Genomic DNA, 17,420 nt, shown 5'->3' with positions numbered 1-17,420 from the left:
TTAGAGCAGTTGGAAATATAAAACACAAGAACATTTGCATTTGCTTTAACTGTCTCACAGAATTACGGGAAAAAAAATCAGTTCCTTCATTTCAAAGCAGTTATGTCTTCGCAAGTCAAGTGTTTAAAAAACTGAATTAAATTAATGTATCCTTTTGAATTCAAGCACCAAACATTCAAAAAATATGTGTATAAAAGCACCAGCCCTCCCAGGCTGCATATACCTACACAGGTGCTGCATTTCTAAACACAGCATACAGAAGGCATTTTCAAAAGATAAAATACACCCAAAATGTTCTGCAGTTGTACCTGAGAAGTTTCAGATGTGAGGAGCTGCATCCTGGGCTGGGTTTTCTCCTTGGCCTGGCCCACTCAGACACAGACCCTCCAAAGCTCTCCCAGCCATTGGCTTGTCACAGCAAATGAAGATGAGTGGCTCCAGTTTCTGGACCCTGTTCAAGCCTCCCAGTGGTTGGCCAGCCTCAGAGGGACCAGATGCCTTGGGAGGCTAATCCTGCCTCCATCTAAAATGCAGACAGCTCTTTCTGTTCTTTCTGTATAGAATACTATTTTCCACCTCTATCTTCCAACTCATTGCACAAGAAAATATGTTATTTTATTTTTTTTTCTTTTACCTTTTTACATTTGAGAAAAGCTTTTTAAAACCTTCTGAAACAATCTGGGGAACAGCAGAAAAAATGAAGTTCATTTTCCTACATATCTGTGCTCTTTACCCCCTACACTCTCCCCACATCCCCAACCAAATTCCACCACATCCCCTTGGGCACCCCCAGCTCAACCAGAGGCAGCTGGAGCTGTCACAATGAACCAGCCCACCAACCCTTGGCCATCAAACCCACTCCTTTCTGCTTCTCTGGAAATGATCCCCTGCCAGCTGACAAAATCTGTGGAAGCATAGCTGCCTTTGAGACACTTACCCTGCTCTCAAATGTGATTGAAATTGGCCAACCTGTTAAAAAGTGATGGTGGTGGAAGAGAGACTGGCGAGGAGACAGATGGCAGACAGCTCAGCTTTAGCCTCCACTGAGCTGATTGAGAAGTGGGAATGCTTTCACCCTCTCGTGAAAAATGATATCACTCTTTTGCTGAAATTCAAAACTTCGTTTCCTGACATTAAAAATGTGACTTTTCCAAGTGGTCAAAATTAGGATGAAAAAAAAAAAAAAAGAAAAAAGGATGTCTTGACAAAACAGCACTTGGTGCTTTGCCAAGGGATGAAGTCATGCTAAAGAATTAAAATGCAGCTGGAGGAAGGACAGGATAATCAGAACGATAAAACACAACACAGCCGGGGCCCACACGTGCTCGTGCTGAGCAGTGCTGTCCCAGCAGGAGCAGCAAGTGCAGTGCTGAGCCCTTGCATTTGCTGTACACAGAGCACAAACCTGAGATTTTACTCCCAAATTCATGGGCAGCCTCATTTGGGCCAAGCTGACCAGGTGCTGGCACCAAGACTGATGGCCCAGCCGCCTCTCCCCAAATCCAGTGCCAGCAGCTCCATCCTGGTGTGTGCTGGGCTCACACGGGGTCACAGGCAAGTCTGCCTGCAGGAATGAAACCAACCCTGGACTGGTCAGCCCTGAACTGGGAATCAGCCTGGGAAAACCCTCCTGAGGCTGAGGACATTGCCACAAGGACAGGGTGAGGCTGTAGGAACAGCAATGAGAGCAAGCATGGTGTTCCCAGCAGTGCCCAAATCCTCCAGGGCCATCACCAGCATCCCTCAGCACTGGGGTGTGGGATTCACATTCTCTGAACCTGAGAGAAGCAGAGAAAAGAATGATCTAAACAATTCTTACCTCATTTGCTGCTCCTGTGTTTTGGAACATGTGGAATGTGTTGGAAGATTATTTCCCTGAAGGAATTTACTTGATTGGACTGTGGTATGAGTGATTAGTTTTCTTGACCAATCTCTGCAAGCTGTGTCCTGATGGTCAGTCAGGAGACTTGGTTGAATGCTTGTGCAGTTTCAGTTTAGATGTAGTGTAATGTAGTATAGAATAATATAGTATAATAAAGTGATTAATTGGCCTTCTGATATCAATGGAGTCAAATCATTTCTCCCTGCCACGGGGGTTGCCTTGAATCCTACACTGGGGAGGAAGGAGTAGGGTGAGCTGGTGGGAGAGCTGAGGCTGGTTGATTGGGCAGGGAGAATTTTAAGTGGTTTTCAGAAATGTATGGGGTGAAGCAGTGTTAGGATAACCAAGCCAGGAAAACGCTGTCCTGGCCCTGTCTCAGACCCTGGCAGCAGCACCCACCTGAGCTCCCAAACCCCTGAGCAAATTGCAGGCAGTGCCTGGCTCTGCAGATCCTCCTCTGTGCCTGGAGGAGCTGCTGGGGGACTGATGCAACCCAGAGCAGCCCCCAGCCCAGCCCCTGCAGCCCCCACCAGCCCTCTCAGCTGAGCCTGGACACCCACAAACATCAGCCCTTAGCAAAACATGCATTTCATCCCAGTTTTCACCAAGGAGGATGAGTTTTTCCAAACTCCCTAGTTTCTCTCTGAGCCTCTCATTTCTCCACTGTCTTTTAGACGAAGGGCCCTGGGTTGGGTTTTCTGTGTCCTCAGACATGTCTTGTATCAGCTGCCTTTGCTGAGGTTTCCAAGCACTGAAGCTACCAACTGTTGCCAGAAAAAGAAACTCTATTTCAGGGCTGGTCCTGGAAAGCCAACCCTGTGGGTGCCAGCAGGGCTGCAGAAATCGTGGTTTCTCATGTCTCCCTCAAATCTGGCACTGCTATTCTGAGAGGAACAAACTAACCCCAGTTCAAAGTCACCAATCTGGGAGTTTTTTAGTTTCCATCACTCTCCATCTTAATGTGGGCAGAGATTACAACTGCAACCTGCCAGAAGTAAACCACTCACAAATACATCATGACCAAAGGTAGATGCAAAGAAAAGCAGCCACCAGACACTGACACACCCTTTGTTGGCCCAGTTTCACCTCTCCAGCTCATCATTTGAGCTCTTACCTTCACTTCCACCAAGTGGTACCCCAGCTTTGATGGGGGCATCCCTCCATGTCAGGAGCCAGGACATCCCTCTGGCTGTCCTGAGCAACCCAGACCCCTGCCAGGGGGCTCAGAGACCCTGGCACAGAGCCCAAAATGCCCCTGTGGTTTTATGACCTGTGGAGCAAGTTACCAGCCTTAGATGAAGATCTGCAAGCCATGACAAATTAAGTAGAATGATGAATTTATCACAAGGTGAAGAAGGAGATTTTGGGTTTTTTTAGAATGGGGATTCAGGGGGCAAGATTGAGGGATCTGGGCTTGTCCAGCCTTTCTCCTTCTTCTTGTTGGCCTCCATCTTCTGCTGTGTTGTTGGCACTTTTAGATTGGTTTAGAGTAGAAGCTCACTGTCTAACATAGGTGACAGGTATTGGGAAGTAATTGTAAACATTGTATGGGTAGTTTTTGGTATAAAGACATAACACTGCCCTGGGGCAGGCAGAGTGCCTGGAACTGTCCTGCTGAGTGGACTTCAGCTTGACAGGAGAAAGAATTTTATAGATAAGGAACAGTAAACAACCTTGAGACCGAGAAATGAAGAGCTCTGACTCCTTCTTCAAGCATTGGACTGGGAAAAGAGACTTTTAACATTTCTCGGGATCACTGTGACCAGCGAGAGACCCCAACACCTCCATGTCCCACACACAGAGCCAGGATGGCAGTAAGGCTGGTGTCTGCACACTGCAGGGACACTGGGGACACTGACTTCATGTGCCAGCACATCCCTCGTGGGCAGGAGAAATGCTGAATGCAGGAACCACCCCAGAGGGGCTGGAGGGACTTCTCCCCCAGCTCCTGCCAGGGCTGGATGGGGCAGCAGGGAAGAGCAGATGTCAAAGGCACAGCCAGCACTTCTCCTTCCCCACACAGAGTTGGCTGGACAGCTCTATGCAGAGGGAAGCAGAGACATGATGGTGATGCCTTAGGGTTTAGCTTTTATATTTTTCAGGTCCTGCACTGCTTTAGTGTGTGACTCTAAAACTCCATAGCCTGTCAGCTGCTTTTCTCCCATTTTGTTCAGATAAAAAAATTCCTCTGTAGGCCTGAAACCTAAGGACACCTCTGTTTCAGACCCCAAGAGATGCAAAAAACAGTGAACTGGGGGGCAAACCTGGAGTAAATTGCTTCATTACCTGAAACTGTACTTGGAGGATCAACCCCTGATATGGAAATGGACCAAACTGGTAACTGTATGAAAAACTTGTGACCATTTTCCATCCTGGGTGTAGCCCCTCAGAGGCCTTGACTGCCCAAGGTGTCCCTAGTGAAGGCCTTCAATAAATACCCACTTTTATACTCTTAATTTGATCTAGCCTCTATTTTAGCCACTCTACAGCATCAGTGGGACATGGAAAGCTCTTCAGCCCCTGGAACACCCCATCCTGCTGCCACAGGACCCCTGTGTCCATGTGGAGGGACAGGTGGACCAAGGGCAGGGCAGACACTTCCCAATCCTGCCAGTCCTGCATTATGCACCAGGCACCTGCATCCCTGCTCTGAACAAAGCACATCCCCCTCTCCTGGATGCATATTCACTCCTTTCTGCCACAGAGAGAACAAAAAGGAAGACAGGCTGGGTTTGCATGTCTACATGAGCCATCTGCTTCTCTTTTATTGATAAAACCTGTAACAGCAGCATTCTCCATGACAAAACAAGACTGTTTCTAAGGTGTGGACAGCTGTGTGTGTGCAGGGGTAGTTTCAGCCCAGAATTCTGCAGAAGCTGGGTTTAATGCTGATTTTTTTTTCCAGTCAGATATCATCCAGACATTAGTATTCCTAACACAGCATATAATTAGCAAGAGGCAATATATTGTATGATCATGCACGTTAGCACTTAAGTAAAATAAAAAATGTTTCATTGTCAAATACATGAAAAGCTAAGAATAAACCCATACTAGTTTTCCAGCTGAATATCTAAGCATCTTTTCCTTGTACTTTTTATCTTTTTATCACAGTTTTGCACTGCAGATATCTCTTTCAATCCCATACCCAGCAAGTGAAACAGTACTCACACCATCCCAGCGGACCCTCACCACTCAATGCCAACCATTCAGTAACTAGATTCAAGGTACAATTTTCAGTGCAAATCTTTGATCTTTACAAAAGTGAAAAGGACATATAAATTTGTTTCTTATGTAGGAAAAGTTCTCCCTTTGTAGATTTATTTACCATAAAAATAATTCATCATTAAATGGAAGCTCTAGAAGCCTTGCCTTTGCACCAACAGAAGTTAAGGACGTTGCATTCTTATTATTTGTCTGTATTGTTATTTTTTAAAGTAAACGATTTATAGATGAATTTTGTGCTTGTCCAGAGTGGCTGTGGATGTGCTCAAGGCCAGGTTGGATGGGGCTCTGAGGAACCTGGTCTAGTGGGATATTACACATGGCAGGGGGTTGGAGTGAGATGGTTTTTAAGGTCCCTTCCAACCCAAACCATTCTGTGGTTCTGTGATCTCAGGCTGGGAAAGGGAGCTGAGATCTCCATGGTGCTCCCTCAGCCACAGGGCTGAATCACTCCAAAAACCAGCCAGCTCTCTGTGCTGAGGAGATGGCAGCAGAGAAAGGAGAAATATGAAATGTTCTACTAGAGAAATGTGAAATGTTCTACTGAACACCAGGGGGGAGGTGCAGTAGGGGACTCACAGCTCTGTCCTGTGGCACCAAGCCCCAGGAGGGACATCTGTGCACCCACAAAGCTCCTGAGGGGAGCAAATCCCACCTCATGGAAAACAAGGAGGAAACAGGACAAGGACACACCTCAGAGTCCAGCTGTGCCCACAACAGAGACAGCAAAACCCTGCCAGGGATGGTATATTGTTCCAATATAGAAAGAAGTCAATACACACTAAAAATAACTTATTACATACTGTGTATTTAAATCAACAGTCAAATATACATTGAGATGTGCTTCATGCAAACGCCCCGTGGCACTCTGCCATAAAAACCATTTTTTATATATACACACACACATATAAATGTCACACAGTATTTAAATGCTAAGTCTACCAAATGATTACTTCATTTACTCTTCTTGACAAACAAAACTCTCTGCTGGGAAAAGTCAATGAAGTTACAGCTGAGAACAAAGCCCAGCAAGACACAAACCACAGCAATGCCAGCAGAGGAATACAGCAGAGATGTGATACCAGTTTAATTGGAAAACTTGTGCTTGAGGTGCTACAAAGTGATAAGGGATTGGAGGACAGGTTTTATCCTGAGCACCATGAACATAAAATATTGCTACCAGGCACTGACCTGCCTTGGACCAGATCTCTGCAGATATTAATGAGAGGGTGGGAGAAGCAGTGGTGGAGACAGCATGAAGGAAAAACACCTGGAAAGTGCTAACAAGACATAACAGGGATGAGGGAAGCTGGAAAAATTATATTTTTTTTTCCTGGTTGTTAATGAAGACAGAAATTTGCAATGTTATCCTAAGAGAAATGAAGGGAGAGGGAAGTATTTGGCATGAAGTGCCTTCCCTGAAGGTCACAGCTAATTAATGGTTGTGGGGCTCAGGAAGAATCCTGCTTTTGTGTGAACACTGAATCCTTGTTCCTCACCCATGGCCAATATCAGCTTTTTGTCTTTTGTTTCTCACTAAGATCAGCCCACACTGGGAATGACTCTACAGGGGCCAAACACCTCCAGAGTATTTGGTGTCTATTTGATGTCCCCCATCACAGCCAGAGGAAATAGAAAAGCAAGGAGGAAACATCCTTAGCTCCTCACACCTGCAGCTGCCAAAGCAGCTGTGATTTCTGTTACAGCAAAAAAAAAAAATCGCTTTCCAATTTCCTTGAGAGATGAGCAAGTAACAGTTCTGAATGGAGTTTCACAGCTCCTGTCTGGTTTTTGTGCTTCTTCCTCAACTATTTCCAACCCCAGCTGCCCAATACTGACTGTGACCCAGTGGCCATACAGGTTTTTGGTGTGCGAGATCAGACTCTCACAGCCTACCTGCATCACTACCTGCAGCTTCCTTCTGCTCCACCAGTGATACCTCAGAGGATTCAGGGGTTTATGCTCCTGTGATAGGCAATCCTATGCAGGTTCCCAAATTAAGACCAAAAAAAAGTCCCACCACTGGAATTTTGTCTGCCTTCTGCCAGAGTTAGGTTTTCCCTGATCTAGGTGTAAAGACCTGTATAGTGACAGAGCTTTGCTAAGGTTGCTCAGCTTTGCAGAGAGATCTCAAAATTCATCCACCCAGGACAAACTCAGGGGCAAAAAAGAGGAAGAAAAATCTCACCTTCAGCCTTTTGTTTTGGAGGAGCAGCACATGGAGAGCCCAGCCCAGAGCTCTCCTCTTACCCCTTCATTTGTATAGAGGGTTTGTGTGGAGAACAGAGGGACTGTAATGCCAAAAGTGATGAATGGCATCTACCAAGTTTTTTATTGAGGCTACAATATTGACCTATATCTGCTTTACAAAGGTGAAAAAACATGGATAGCTGTGTGGGTTGAGCAGGAGCATCTTCCTGCTGCCAGCTGGCAAACAGCTTGGGGATTACAGCATGAGGATTAATAGCCTTTGTCATTTGTAAGTGCAGATGCTAACCTTACTCATATGACAGACTGATCTTCTTTGGATTCTGTGCCTGTTTGCTGTTCCAGAAAGATGACCTTGGGCTGCTGTGAGAGACAAAATATTTACACATTCATTTCTTAGGGCCCACAGCGTAGGCTGCAGGGAGACACAAGCTCACTCTGCACTGAATAAAAAATCTGTGTGTGCCTCCAGCAGAGCTGGAGCTCAAGAGTCAGGCAGAGAAACTGGGTTTCAGCTCAGGCTTGATGCCACTGCAGCCTGGCTGTGCTGCTTTCTGGAGTGAGGAGTGAGCAAATTCCAGCTCTAAGCAGCACAAGCACACCAAGAGCCTTCCCCTCCTGCTCTATCCCCCACCACTACCTGGGGTTTTCATTTCTTGCATGACAGCTTGTTAAATCCTCACCAGATCCCAAATAAACACCCAGACCAGCTCTGTGGAATTATCTTGGATGCCTTTCCAAGCTTTAGGATCTGTCATCTTCTGGCTGCTTGTATCACAGAAGCAGATGAGCTCAGAGCCAGCACTGCTTCCTGGGAGATGAGAATGTATTTGTTGGGGTATCACATGCTGGAGGGAAAAACCTGCCTCATTCAAAGTGTGAGCTTCTCTACAAACCCTGGCTGCTTTGTTTCTCCCCCTCAACCCATAGCTGCAAACATCACACTAAGCACATTTTAAATGGAAAGAGGATGCTCCTGCATACTAATTCCTGCAGGCTCCGTTGTCCTTTTGCAGAGCACAATGCCCGTGAGAGAAGGAAGAAAGAAAAATACGAACCAGGATCTTTCTTCTGTCATTAACTTGGTCCACATGGAGGTGAGCAGGTGTCACTCTGTAAATATTTAAGTGTCACAGCCCAACCAACAAACTTCAAACTCTACAAGTGGACAAGAGAACAGGAAGGCAAGGTCTTGATAGTAACATCACGATTTTGGGATGGGATAATATGATGGAGAAGGCCATATTCGTTGCTCAGCCTTTCAGTCCAGTTTTCATGCTGAAGGGCAGAAGGCATGAGAGATGAGAGAGAGAGGCAGAGAGATGAAGTGCTGTGATCACACAGATTAAAAATGATGATAAATATGGGAGTGGAAAGCAAGCACTGCAGGCACGCCAGCTCTCCAAGGTCACTGCCAGCTCCAGCTGAAGGGGAAAATGAAATGCCACCAGAGGAAAAGCCTGCTCCTCTGCCAAGCTGCCACCTTCAGCTTTATGCTGGGAAAATGATCAATAGCAGCTGGCAGCCTTTGGATCTGTGCATCCAGGAACTTCTAAGGCCATCCATGACTGAAGATCAGTCGGCTGTGTAAAGCACCAAATAACTCCTCGGGATCTGCAGCTGCTAAAAATACACGCCAGCATTGTCCACCTACCCGGGAGCTGCACAGCCCTCACTGCCCCTGGAGGGAAAGGAGACAAGGCAGAGCAACAGGAACAGGCAGGCCACAGCGGGGTCCAGCTAATTAAAGACACTGGCAAAAAGGAAACCCGGACAAATCAAAGGATGTGGAAGATCATCCAGATAAAGCCTTTGCAAATGGGCACTTCACAAAGTGAGCAGCCATTGCTGCGGCTCAGTGGGCTAAAAAAGGAGCTCATTTCTGTGGGCATCAGCTGAAGATCACCGTTATTATGGGGAGTAGAAACACGGTGAGATCACTCTGTTCTGTTGTCAATAAATATTAAAAAGGAAAAAAGAAAATAGCAGCAGAGAGCTTGGCAGGACAGGGCATGGTGGCTGGGGAGAGAACAAGGAAAGAACAGGCTGCAATCAGCTGAACAATGCTGCTCAAGATACAGAGATGGATCCAGGGCACTTGCCCATAATACTCTGGGCCAATTCAGTTAATCCTTTTTCACATTTTCAGGCCTTTTTTTTTTTTTTTTAAGAAAATTCAAATAAACTATAAAGAGATTGCGAACAGTGGTGTCAAAAGGGAACAAATTATCTTAGAAAACATGAGCGCATTAGGAAACGTCCATAATCTAGACCTGTAAATTCCCAAGCATCCCAGAACCAGGTTATCCATTCCTATCCTGCTCCCTGAAATCCCCATGGCCTTCTCAGAGCTGTTCTCCCCACCTGGAACCCCACAGGAGCAGAGAGCATCAGCATCCACATGGAACAGGCCAGGGGAACACAGGGTCTACAGCCTATCCACAAGTCAAGTGGCAGTCAGGATTCCCAAGTAATGGAAAACCTCCTGGAAATCCAGCCTTGTCAGCCACTTCCAGAGGAAACAAGGGGTTAAAGCAGTGACTAAAAGGGCAGTGGTGTTTACAGAAGAAAGACCATGAGCACAAGCCCAGCCTGTATCAATATTAGCAATGACTAATTCAATCTGTCAATGGGAAGAATTTGCAGGAGCTTTGGAATATGCCAGAGCTGCTGCAAAGCCTCCATCTCACAAACAGTCAATAATGGAAGGAAAAATAAACCACAAAAGCAATAAAAATCCCAAAATATAAATAGCAAACATGAGTACCCCCAGCACCTTGCTCACCCCAAGATTCCTAAATTTCTCCCTTGCTTTACTAGGAACATAAAGAACCCCACAAAAGCACTTCTCAAGGCATGGATGTGCCAAGAGGTTTGGCAGTAGCTCTAAAAACCCAATGGTCCCTCTGCCACAGCCCTTGCCCCCTCTCTCCAACATTTTTTGACAAAATAGAAGGGTAAAATGTGGCAGCAAGGATGCAGCAACCTGCTTCCCTTGGACAGCAAAGTTTTAACACATGCTTAGGTATTGACTTACTCTAAGTAAGCCATTTTCACTTGCTTTTCTCTGACTCCAAAAACTCTACAATGAAATTATATATTAAAATTCAATTCCCTTAATGCTGTATCTTCAGAAAAGATCTTAATGTGAAAACAGCATGGAAGTCCAAACCCAGTGTACCTCATTGTTTTTTTAAATTATCTTTTTCATTAGGTTTTTTTTTAATCATGCTGTTATAAATCTGGGTTATCTCCAGTTCACTGCTGAAATGTATTATGAACTTACACTTTTTCCTTAGCTAATCATGAAGCATAGGCAAGGCTTTGCAGGTTCAAGAAGTTCTGAACAGAATCTCAGTAAGTTTATTACACCCACACATTCCAGGTAATAAAAATTAATTATAAACACTTGCATATCCATTTTATGCAGTTCAGGACAAAAAATATGTAGAGATTGGAAAATAACTAGAATCAGCCTTTTGAATTGGGCTGTTTCCTCTACTTTTTTAATTTTCCCCAGCAGAAAAGTGTATGATAAATGAAATTCTATTCTGCTGATTATCACTCAGATGTTCACTTTTCTTGCATTGCTAATACAGCAGCTTTAACAGTGCAGTCAAGAACACATTTGCTGGATGAGCTGCATTTGGGTTAAACCCTGTTTTGTGTTTCAAAGCCCCAGTAGTGCAAAGCAGACATGCCAGCTTATCTAGACAGTGGAGGAAAACCCTCCTGCATAGGATACCCAGCAGTCTCCCTGGAAAAATGATGCTCAGACAGGTGATAAGAAGGTACAAGAGTGTGGTCTGTAGAATAGCTTGTATCACCTGTAGCAGAAGTGCTTCTCTGTGCAGATTATTCTGTCTGCCTCCTTGGCCAGACAGAGCCTCTGTGACACCAAGTGATAACCTGTGAGTGCCCTCAGGGCCTGTCTAGCCTGGATGTGACAAAAACCAGCACCAAGGACCAATCTTGGTCAAACAGCCAGTGCCAAAATTTGCATTAGTTAGATTTGCACAGCACCATTGAAGCGAAGGAAGTGGCTGTGGTGCAGGAGGAGGCAGAATTTGGTGCCAGGTCTCTGTAAATGGCAAAAGCAAACCATGAAGTGACTCAGTACAGACAAAGCTCTTCAGCAAAATATTTCCTGTGTCTTGCTGTCATCAGCAGGAATGGAGGAAAGACAGTCCTCTCCTAGAGAGTGTGGGGAATGGGAGATTGGGCAGCTGATAGCATTTGGAGATCTCAGCACCTCACTGCCTACATTCCACTGAGGAGGAACACTCTCCTTTGTGTCACACACAGCACTGCAACAACAACCACTTAGCCAAGCAGCAGACTGAGACACATCCTCCATCCATCATCTCCATGACTTCAGCTCCCAGAGACAGGAAAAGAGATTAAAATGGAAAAGGACAGCACAGTCTGAAAAGTCACCACGTGACAGTGTCATCACCTCATCCAGCAAGGCTGCCCCTTGCATTGCTCTCAGTTGGAGGCAGGAAGCACAATTCTTTTCAGCAGAGCCAGGACCCTTCTGGATCCCATTCCTGGCTTGCAAGAGAGCTCCTTCCCCAGGTTAGGTGACATGGTCTGGCATCCTCTGCTGCTCAGCATGCCAGAACCAGTCCCCTTCCATATCCCAAGGAGATATTACAGGAGATTTGAAGAAGAACCCTCAGCAAACTGAGTAGTGCTTTGCTGAACCAGAGAAAAACCACAGGTCTGAAGCCCTCTCCTGTAATGCTCACAGGAATGCTTTTCTGAATGAACCTCAGTTCTAAAAATCACATTAACACATGGGCAAAACAATGCAGAAAGGAGTGATTCAGGCACAAAGGTGGCTGTGCAGTTTGTTCTGGTCTTTTTTTGGTATTTGTGATGACAGAAGCCATAACTTCAAGTAAACATCTAAACATGCATTGTATAATGCAATATAAAACTGATGTTTGTTATCTCCTTGCAAACCTATGTGAATGCAGGCTAACAGGTGCCTAATTAAAAATACCAGTAGTATTTAGTCCTTATATCAATTGTTAGTACAGGAGAACAGTAGGAAAGTCTAGGCACTTAAAAGTTGACAGAGAATTCAAGAGTGCTTTCTCATGCTGCCTGAAAAATATATCATCCAGTCTACAGTGGTATCAAATGCTTTTTTCTAGGACTTAGAAACACAATAATAAAAGGGAGAGAATGTGCTCTGCATGCAGGTTAGCTTTTCTGTGAGCTATCTGCGTGGCAAGAATATTTGCAAACTTCATTAATACAAATAAGGGAAAAGGGGGAAGTGAGAGTTTACCCCAGAAGAAAACAGCATCCCATCAGAATCAGTCTGTGGTGATTAAGCCTATAGAAAAATGAGCAAGACAATGTCCAAGGAAAGGATTTTCCAAGTATTCCCACTGCTTCTCACTAGGGTTATGGCGATGTAGAAAATGCAGGGCAAGCTGGTAAGGCAAGAACTAAACTTGCTTCCCAGGCCTTGCCACCTCTGATACCCATGGCTGCTGCCACTGAGGGGGCAGGTGAAAGCTGTGTGCCCTGCCAGAGCTGGATTCTGCTGGCAGAGATCAAGGAGAGACAGCCCTTGGTGCCCACTAGGACTCCAGCAGCGTGTGCCACCTGCAGACCTGTGTCCCCTGTGCCTCCCTCATCTCCTGCCAGTGGCTCTGCTCCTCCTCCCCGCTGCTGCTGTGGCCCAGGGAGATCCAGCCCAGCATCTCCTTGCGCTTCAGGCTGCGCCTGCTGTAGATGGAGATCAGCAGGGTGACCTCAGAGAGCTGGAAGAGGGCGACCTGTCGTGGGAAAGATGAAACAGGAAAGCCTTATGAATATGATTGTCTGGAAAAAGATTTTGAGAATATGGAAACAATAAGTGAGATTGAAATGAAAGCAAGCTTTGAGATACCTCAGTTACTGAACAACTGGAAAATAATGGTGTGCCCAGCTGGAGGTAATCCCCTTTTGATGGAACAACACCCTCTGCTTGCACACAGGCCCAAGGGTCAGAGCAGACCCTACTAGCTTGGCAGAAGGGATCCAAAGAGTAGTTTTTAAGGTTTAAAATGTAGCACAATACAGTAATGTAATGATTTTTATAGGCTCTCTGTAATCACTATAGTATTTGAATACTGTACTGTCACTGACATATTTTATGAAAAATTGTTTTTCTAGGATTTTTCTCCTGAGAAGCTGAGAGACCTCAGAAATGAAATGTAAACAACAATTATCTGCCACTGTGGAATGCAATAGGTGCATCTTTGATTGGTCTCATGTGGTTATTATTAATTAGTGGCCAATCACAGTCCAGCTGGCTCAGACTCTCTGGTCAGTTACAAGATTTTATTATCATTCCTTTCCTTTCCAGCTTTCTGATTAAATCCTTTCTTCTATTCTTTTAGTATATTTTTGATATATCATTTTCTTTTAATATAATATATATCATAAAATAATAAATCTGCCTTCTGAAACATGGGGTCAAGATTCTCATCTCTTCCCTCGTCCTGGGACCCCTGCGAACACCACCACATTATACTGGATTGGTTAGTGACAGTTAGAATATTCAACATAGAAGAAAATTTATTGTATTGTAACAGGAACCTTGCTCTCTGATCCTCTCTTTTACTCTTTCATCCTCTTTTCCACGCTCTTGCCTTCTCTCTCTGTACCACTTCTCTTTCCCTCTCTCGGGCCTGCTCTGAGCTGTGGCTGGCAGCTCCAAGCAGGGCCCCTGCACCCAGGCCCTTTGCAGTAAACCACAATTTCCATGACCTGGCTGCAGAGATCTCTCATCTCCATCTGTCCCAACCCTCCTACCCCCTGTTGCTCCTACGACCTGAAAGATGAAAGTCTCCTTGTAGACAGGGTTGGGCTGTGCCCGGCGGATCGAGGTCTTGCAGCGAGACATCTCCTGACCCACCGAGTTGCGCAGGCAGAGCTTCCCATAGGTGTCTAAGACAAAAAAATAAAAGAGTGAATGACATGTTTGGGGCAGGTGAGAGGCTGAATGAAAGTCCCAGGCAGTCAAAAAACACCCCCCAAAAACCATCCAAGCAGAGCAGTTTAGTCTGCAGTGAACAGCAGATGAGGGCTGGATGGCACTCATGGTAAAATCCATGGGATGAGAAGCAGAAGATGAAAGCACCTTTGGGATTTTCTCATATTCAGCTGAGGAGAAAAGAAAACTGATGCATGTTTCAGCCCCACTTTGTTGCAGTGTATATCACAGTTGAGACAGGCATAATACACAGAGCATCACCATACAATTTCAGAAGGCTTTAAGCATTCTCCCAAACAGAATAACACCGTACCACATGAGAAGGCTTCAAGCATCTGCCCATACAGAATAACATCATATCACTTCAGAAGGCTACAAGCATCTTCCCTTCTTCTTTAGCCCAACCTTTTATCCCCTCCTGTTCATGCATTGCACCTGTGCGCCCTCTGTCCCCTTGGGAGATTGGTCAGCACAGCTGGGCATTTCATGGCTCATTGCTGTCAGTGCTGCTCACCTGCTGCTCACAGCTGCACCCACTGGGAATGAGGCTGAGCCACAGTTCCACTCCCAATTACCACAACCTTTGTACCTACACCATCCTCTTGGAAAGAACAGGATATCAGGTACCCAGTCCTAGCAAACCTGTCTAACCAAAACCATGAGCATCTCTATGGATTCTCCACTTCAAATGGTGTCTCCACCTTCCCTTCCTCTCCCTCACAATCAAGCTTCATTGGGGCTGTCTTACCCAGGCTTCCCTCAGCTACCCTTGCCTCTCCACCACTATCTATTTTTTGGCATACTAAAAAATAAGGGTCTTGAAAAAGAGGAAAAAACACCCTGCAGAAACAGTGAAATTATTTGATCTCCCATAACAGTTTTCCAAAATCTCATATTACTTTTTTGGTAGACCCAAAGTGAATTTTATTTACAATTTAAGTCCATACAAGAAGTAAAACATGCTTAGCAAATACAAGGAAGGGATGGTCCAATTTAGTGCTGCTGTAAATCTACTCTTTAAATTCCTGCTGCCTCCTGTATTAATCAGTTCTCCTGTATTACATGGTTGCTAATACTGTAGTGTCAGAGCTCCCAGAGCTCCACAGACCCAGCTCAGTGTAAGTTTTCACCTCGCTCTGCACATGACAGTGACAGATTGCTTGGCTAGACAAGTCCTCTGCTAACCTCTCCATAATCTGTGCCTGGGTTCCTGCAAGTGAGTATTATTTCAGAGTGTGCTGAAGATGGGAAATAAATAACAAGCCTCCATCTCTTGTCTGCAGCATTTCTACCCTCTCCTGTTCCCGTTTGATGTGCTATTTTACGCACTTATCTGCTGAGCAACACAAGGTGTGAAATTGCACTTCAGGTGTGAAAACACTTCCACGTCTCCAAAGCAGGGCTTCCCGCTCCTCTCAAACTGTTCCCCTGAAAAAGCTGTCAGGAGGCTGACAATCAGGGAGCAAATTGTGAGCCTGCACAGCTGTACAGCTATCGAGTTACTGCGGGGAAAGTTCAGCCCAGTCATTAGCTGGGGGTGCCAGCTTGGCTCCCAGCACAGCGCTGGGGATGGAGAGGATCTTGCCAGCAAAGACCAACTTGTCACACAGAAAGGGAAAGCTCTGATTCAATTTCCTGATTGTGTCTGGGAAGGAAAAAACCCACTTTACTGAAAGGTGTAATTTCCACTAATTTCCACTGTAATATTCAGTGTTGAGGGGCTGAAATCTGTAACAGCTTCAGGCTCATCAGGAACACAAAGCCCGAGAGAGGACCCTCTGTTCCAGCTTGACTCAATGTGAAAGCAGACACAACTCCTACAGTATTTGTAGGGATGTCACTGTACTTGGCACTGACAAACCACGATGTGCACTGAAGCATTCCTCATGTGTAAGTCCTGGCTGCTGGTCTAGACTGCAGGCAGCTCCCTGAAAATAAAGATAAGTAGGGGTTTTATGGACATTTTTTTAATGTATTCATCGGGGGATTTTTTTTGTTTTTTCTGAGAAGGGGATTTCAAAATTTTGGAAGAACTCCACCAGGCTGATTTTTAAATACAAACAAGCAGGTAATTAGTACAATTCTCTGTTTGAATTTCAAAATTTTTCTTTTCACAACCATCCCAGCATTACCTTCCAGTGCTATTTTAGGGAAAGGTGTCCCACACATGCCTGCATCTCTTTTTCTAAGAAGACAGGGAAAGCACTGAGGTCTAGATTTTACTTTTAGTATGCCTTGCTGTCATACTTCCTTCTGACTTTCACCAGTTCTGGCAGCTCAGGTGGGATTCATCACACCTAACTGCAGGCACATCCATCTGAACAGTGTCCAAAGGAGTCAACCAATTCATAATCCAAAAAGCAGATGCCATAATTCAGCACAGATCTAGCAAGACAGTGATACCAGTACAGACGATTTAGGTGTTAACGCTAAAGCAAGTGCCACAGCTAAAGCACCTCATGGGATACTGTTTCAGCATGTCCCAGTTAATTTTGCAGGCAGTGAATGGATGAGAGTCTTACAGCCGTAAACTCTGGATGTCACATCCCTGACTGAGGCCTCAACTTCTGCAAGTGAGGGACAACACAGCTGGCTTTGAGGAAAAATGACCAGCACACCACCACTGAGTTAAAGTCAGAAAAGTTGGCTTTTCTTTGATATATGTCAGATTTCTACATAATTCTGCACCAAGACCCCATCTGTTCAGTACCAAGGTGGGTGGGGATTCTGCATGTATCCTCTGGAACAGGCTGGAAGGAGACTGTGCTCAAGGCAGAGCTAATACCAGGAGTCCTATTCCCCCCCAAGAAAACACAGGCACAAAGCCAGTGCAAGTCACAACTAAATCAGGCTGCAAATTCTCCTCAAGTTTATTGCACTGGGTGTATTTTACCAGCCAAACGAATCAAGCTTGCCTGAGCAGAAATAAAAGAGTAGGTGTGGATCATATATTTAGCATCTGAAATTTGCTTTGCAGAGTTGGTACATATGAGGCTGAGCTGTTATTCTTCTTCACTAACTAAATTTTAAGATTGTAGTTTTCCCTTCCTGCATTGTGCTCTTTGCAGCTTCTTTTTGGGTATCTCATCAGAAAACACAGCTTTTCTTGTG

At 45.2% G+C, this 17,420-nt stretch overlaps 1 protein-coding gene across 3 annotated transcripts in view; it reads right to left on the bottom strand.

Annotated features, from left to right (window-relative positions):
• Nucleotides 1-4,640: 4,640 nt before the first annotated feature.
• The window catches only part of SYT16 (synaptotagmin 16), a 73,267-nt gene continuing 60,487 nt past the window's right edge, over nucleotides 4,641-17,420 (bottom strand). For all 3 annotated transcript variants that reach the window (XM_063159759.1, XM_063159761.1, XM_063159760.1), the window contains exons 8-9: nucleotides 14,148-14,263; nucleotides 4,641-13,107 (exon numbers count right to left, since the gene is read on the bottom strand). In XM_063159759.1, coding sequence (XP_063015829.1) covers nucleotides 12,910-13,107; nucleotides 14,148-14,263 — 314 coding nt within the window. In that variant the 3' untranslated portion in view covers nucleotides 4,641-12,909. The remainder of the gene's footprint in view (nucleotides 13,108-14,147; nucleotides 14,264-17,420) is intronic.

This window comes from Melospiza melodia, chromosome 6, assembly GCF_035770615.1.
Source record: "Melospiza melodia melodia isolate bMelMel2 chromosome 6, bMelMel2.pri, whole genome shotgun sequence".
In the NCBI taxonomy this organism is placed as follows: Eukaryota; Metazoa; Chordata; class Aves; order Passeriformes; family Passerellidae; genus Melospiza; species Melospiza melodia.
The sequence above is the reverse complement of the archived record's forward strand: the minus strand, read 5'-3'. Positions and strand labels throughout refer to the sequence as shown.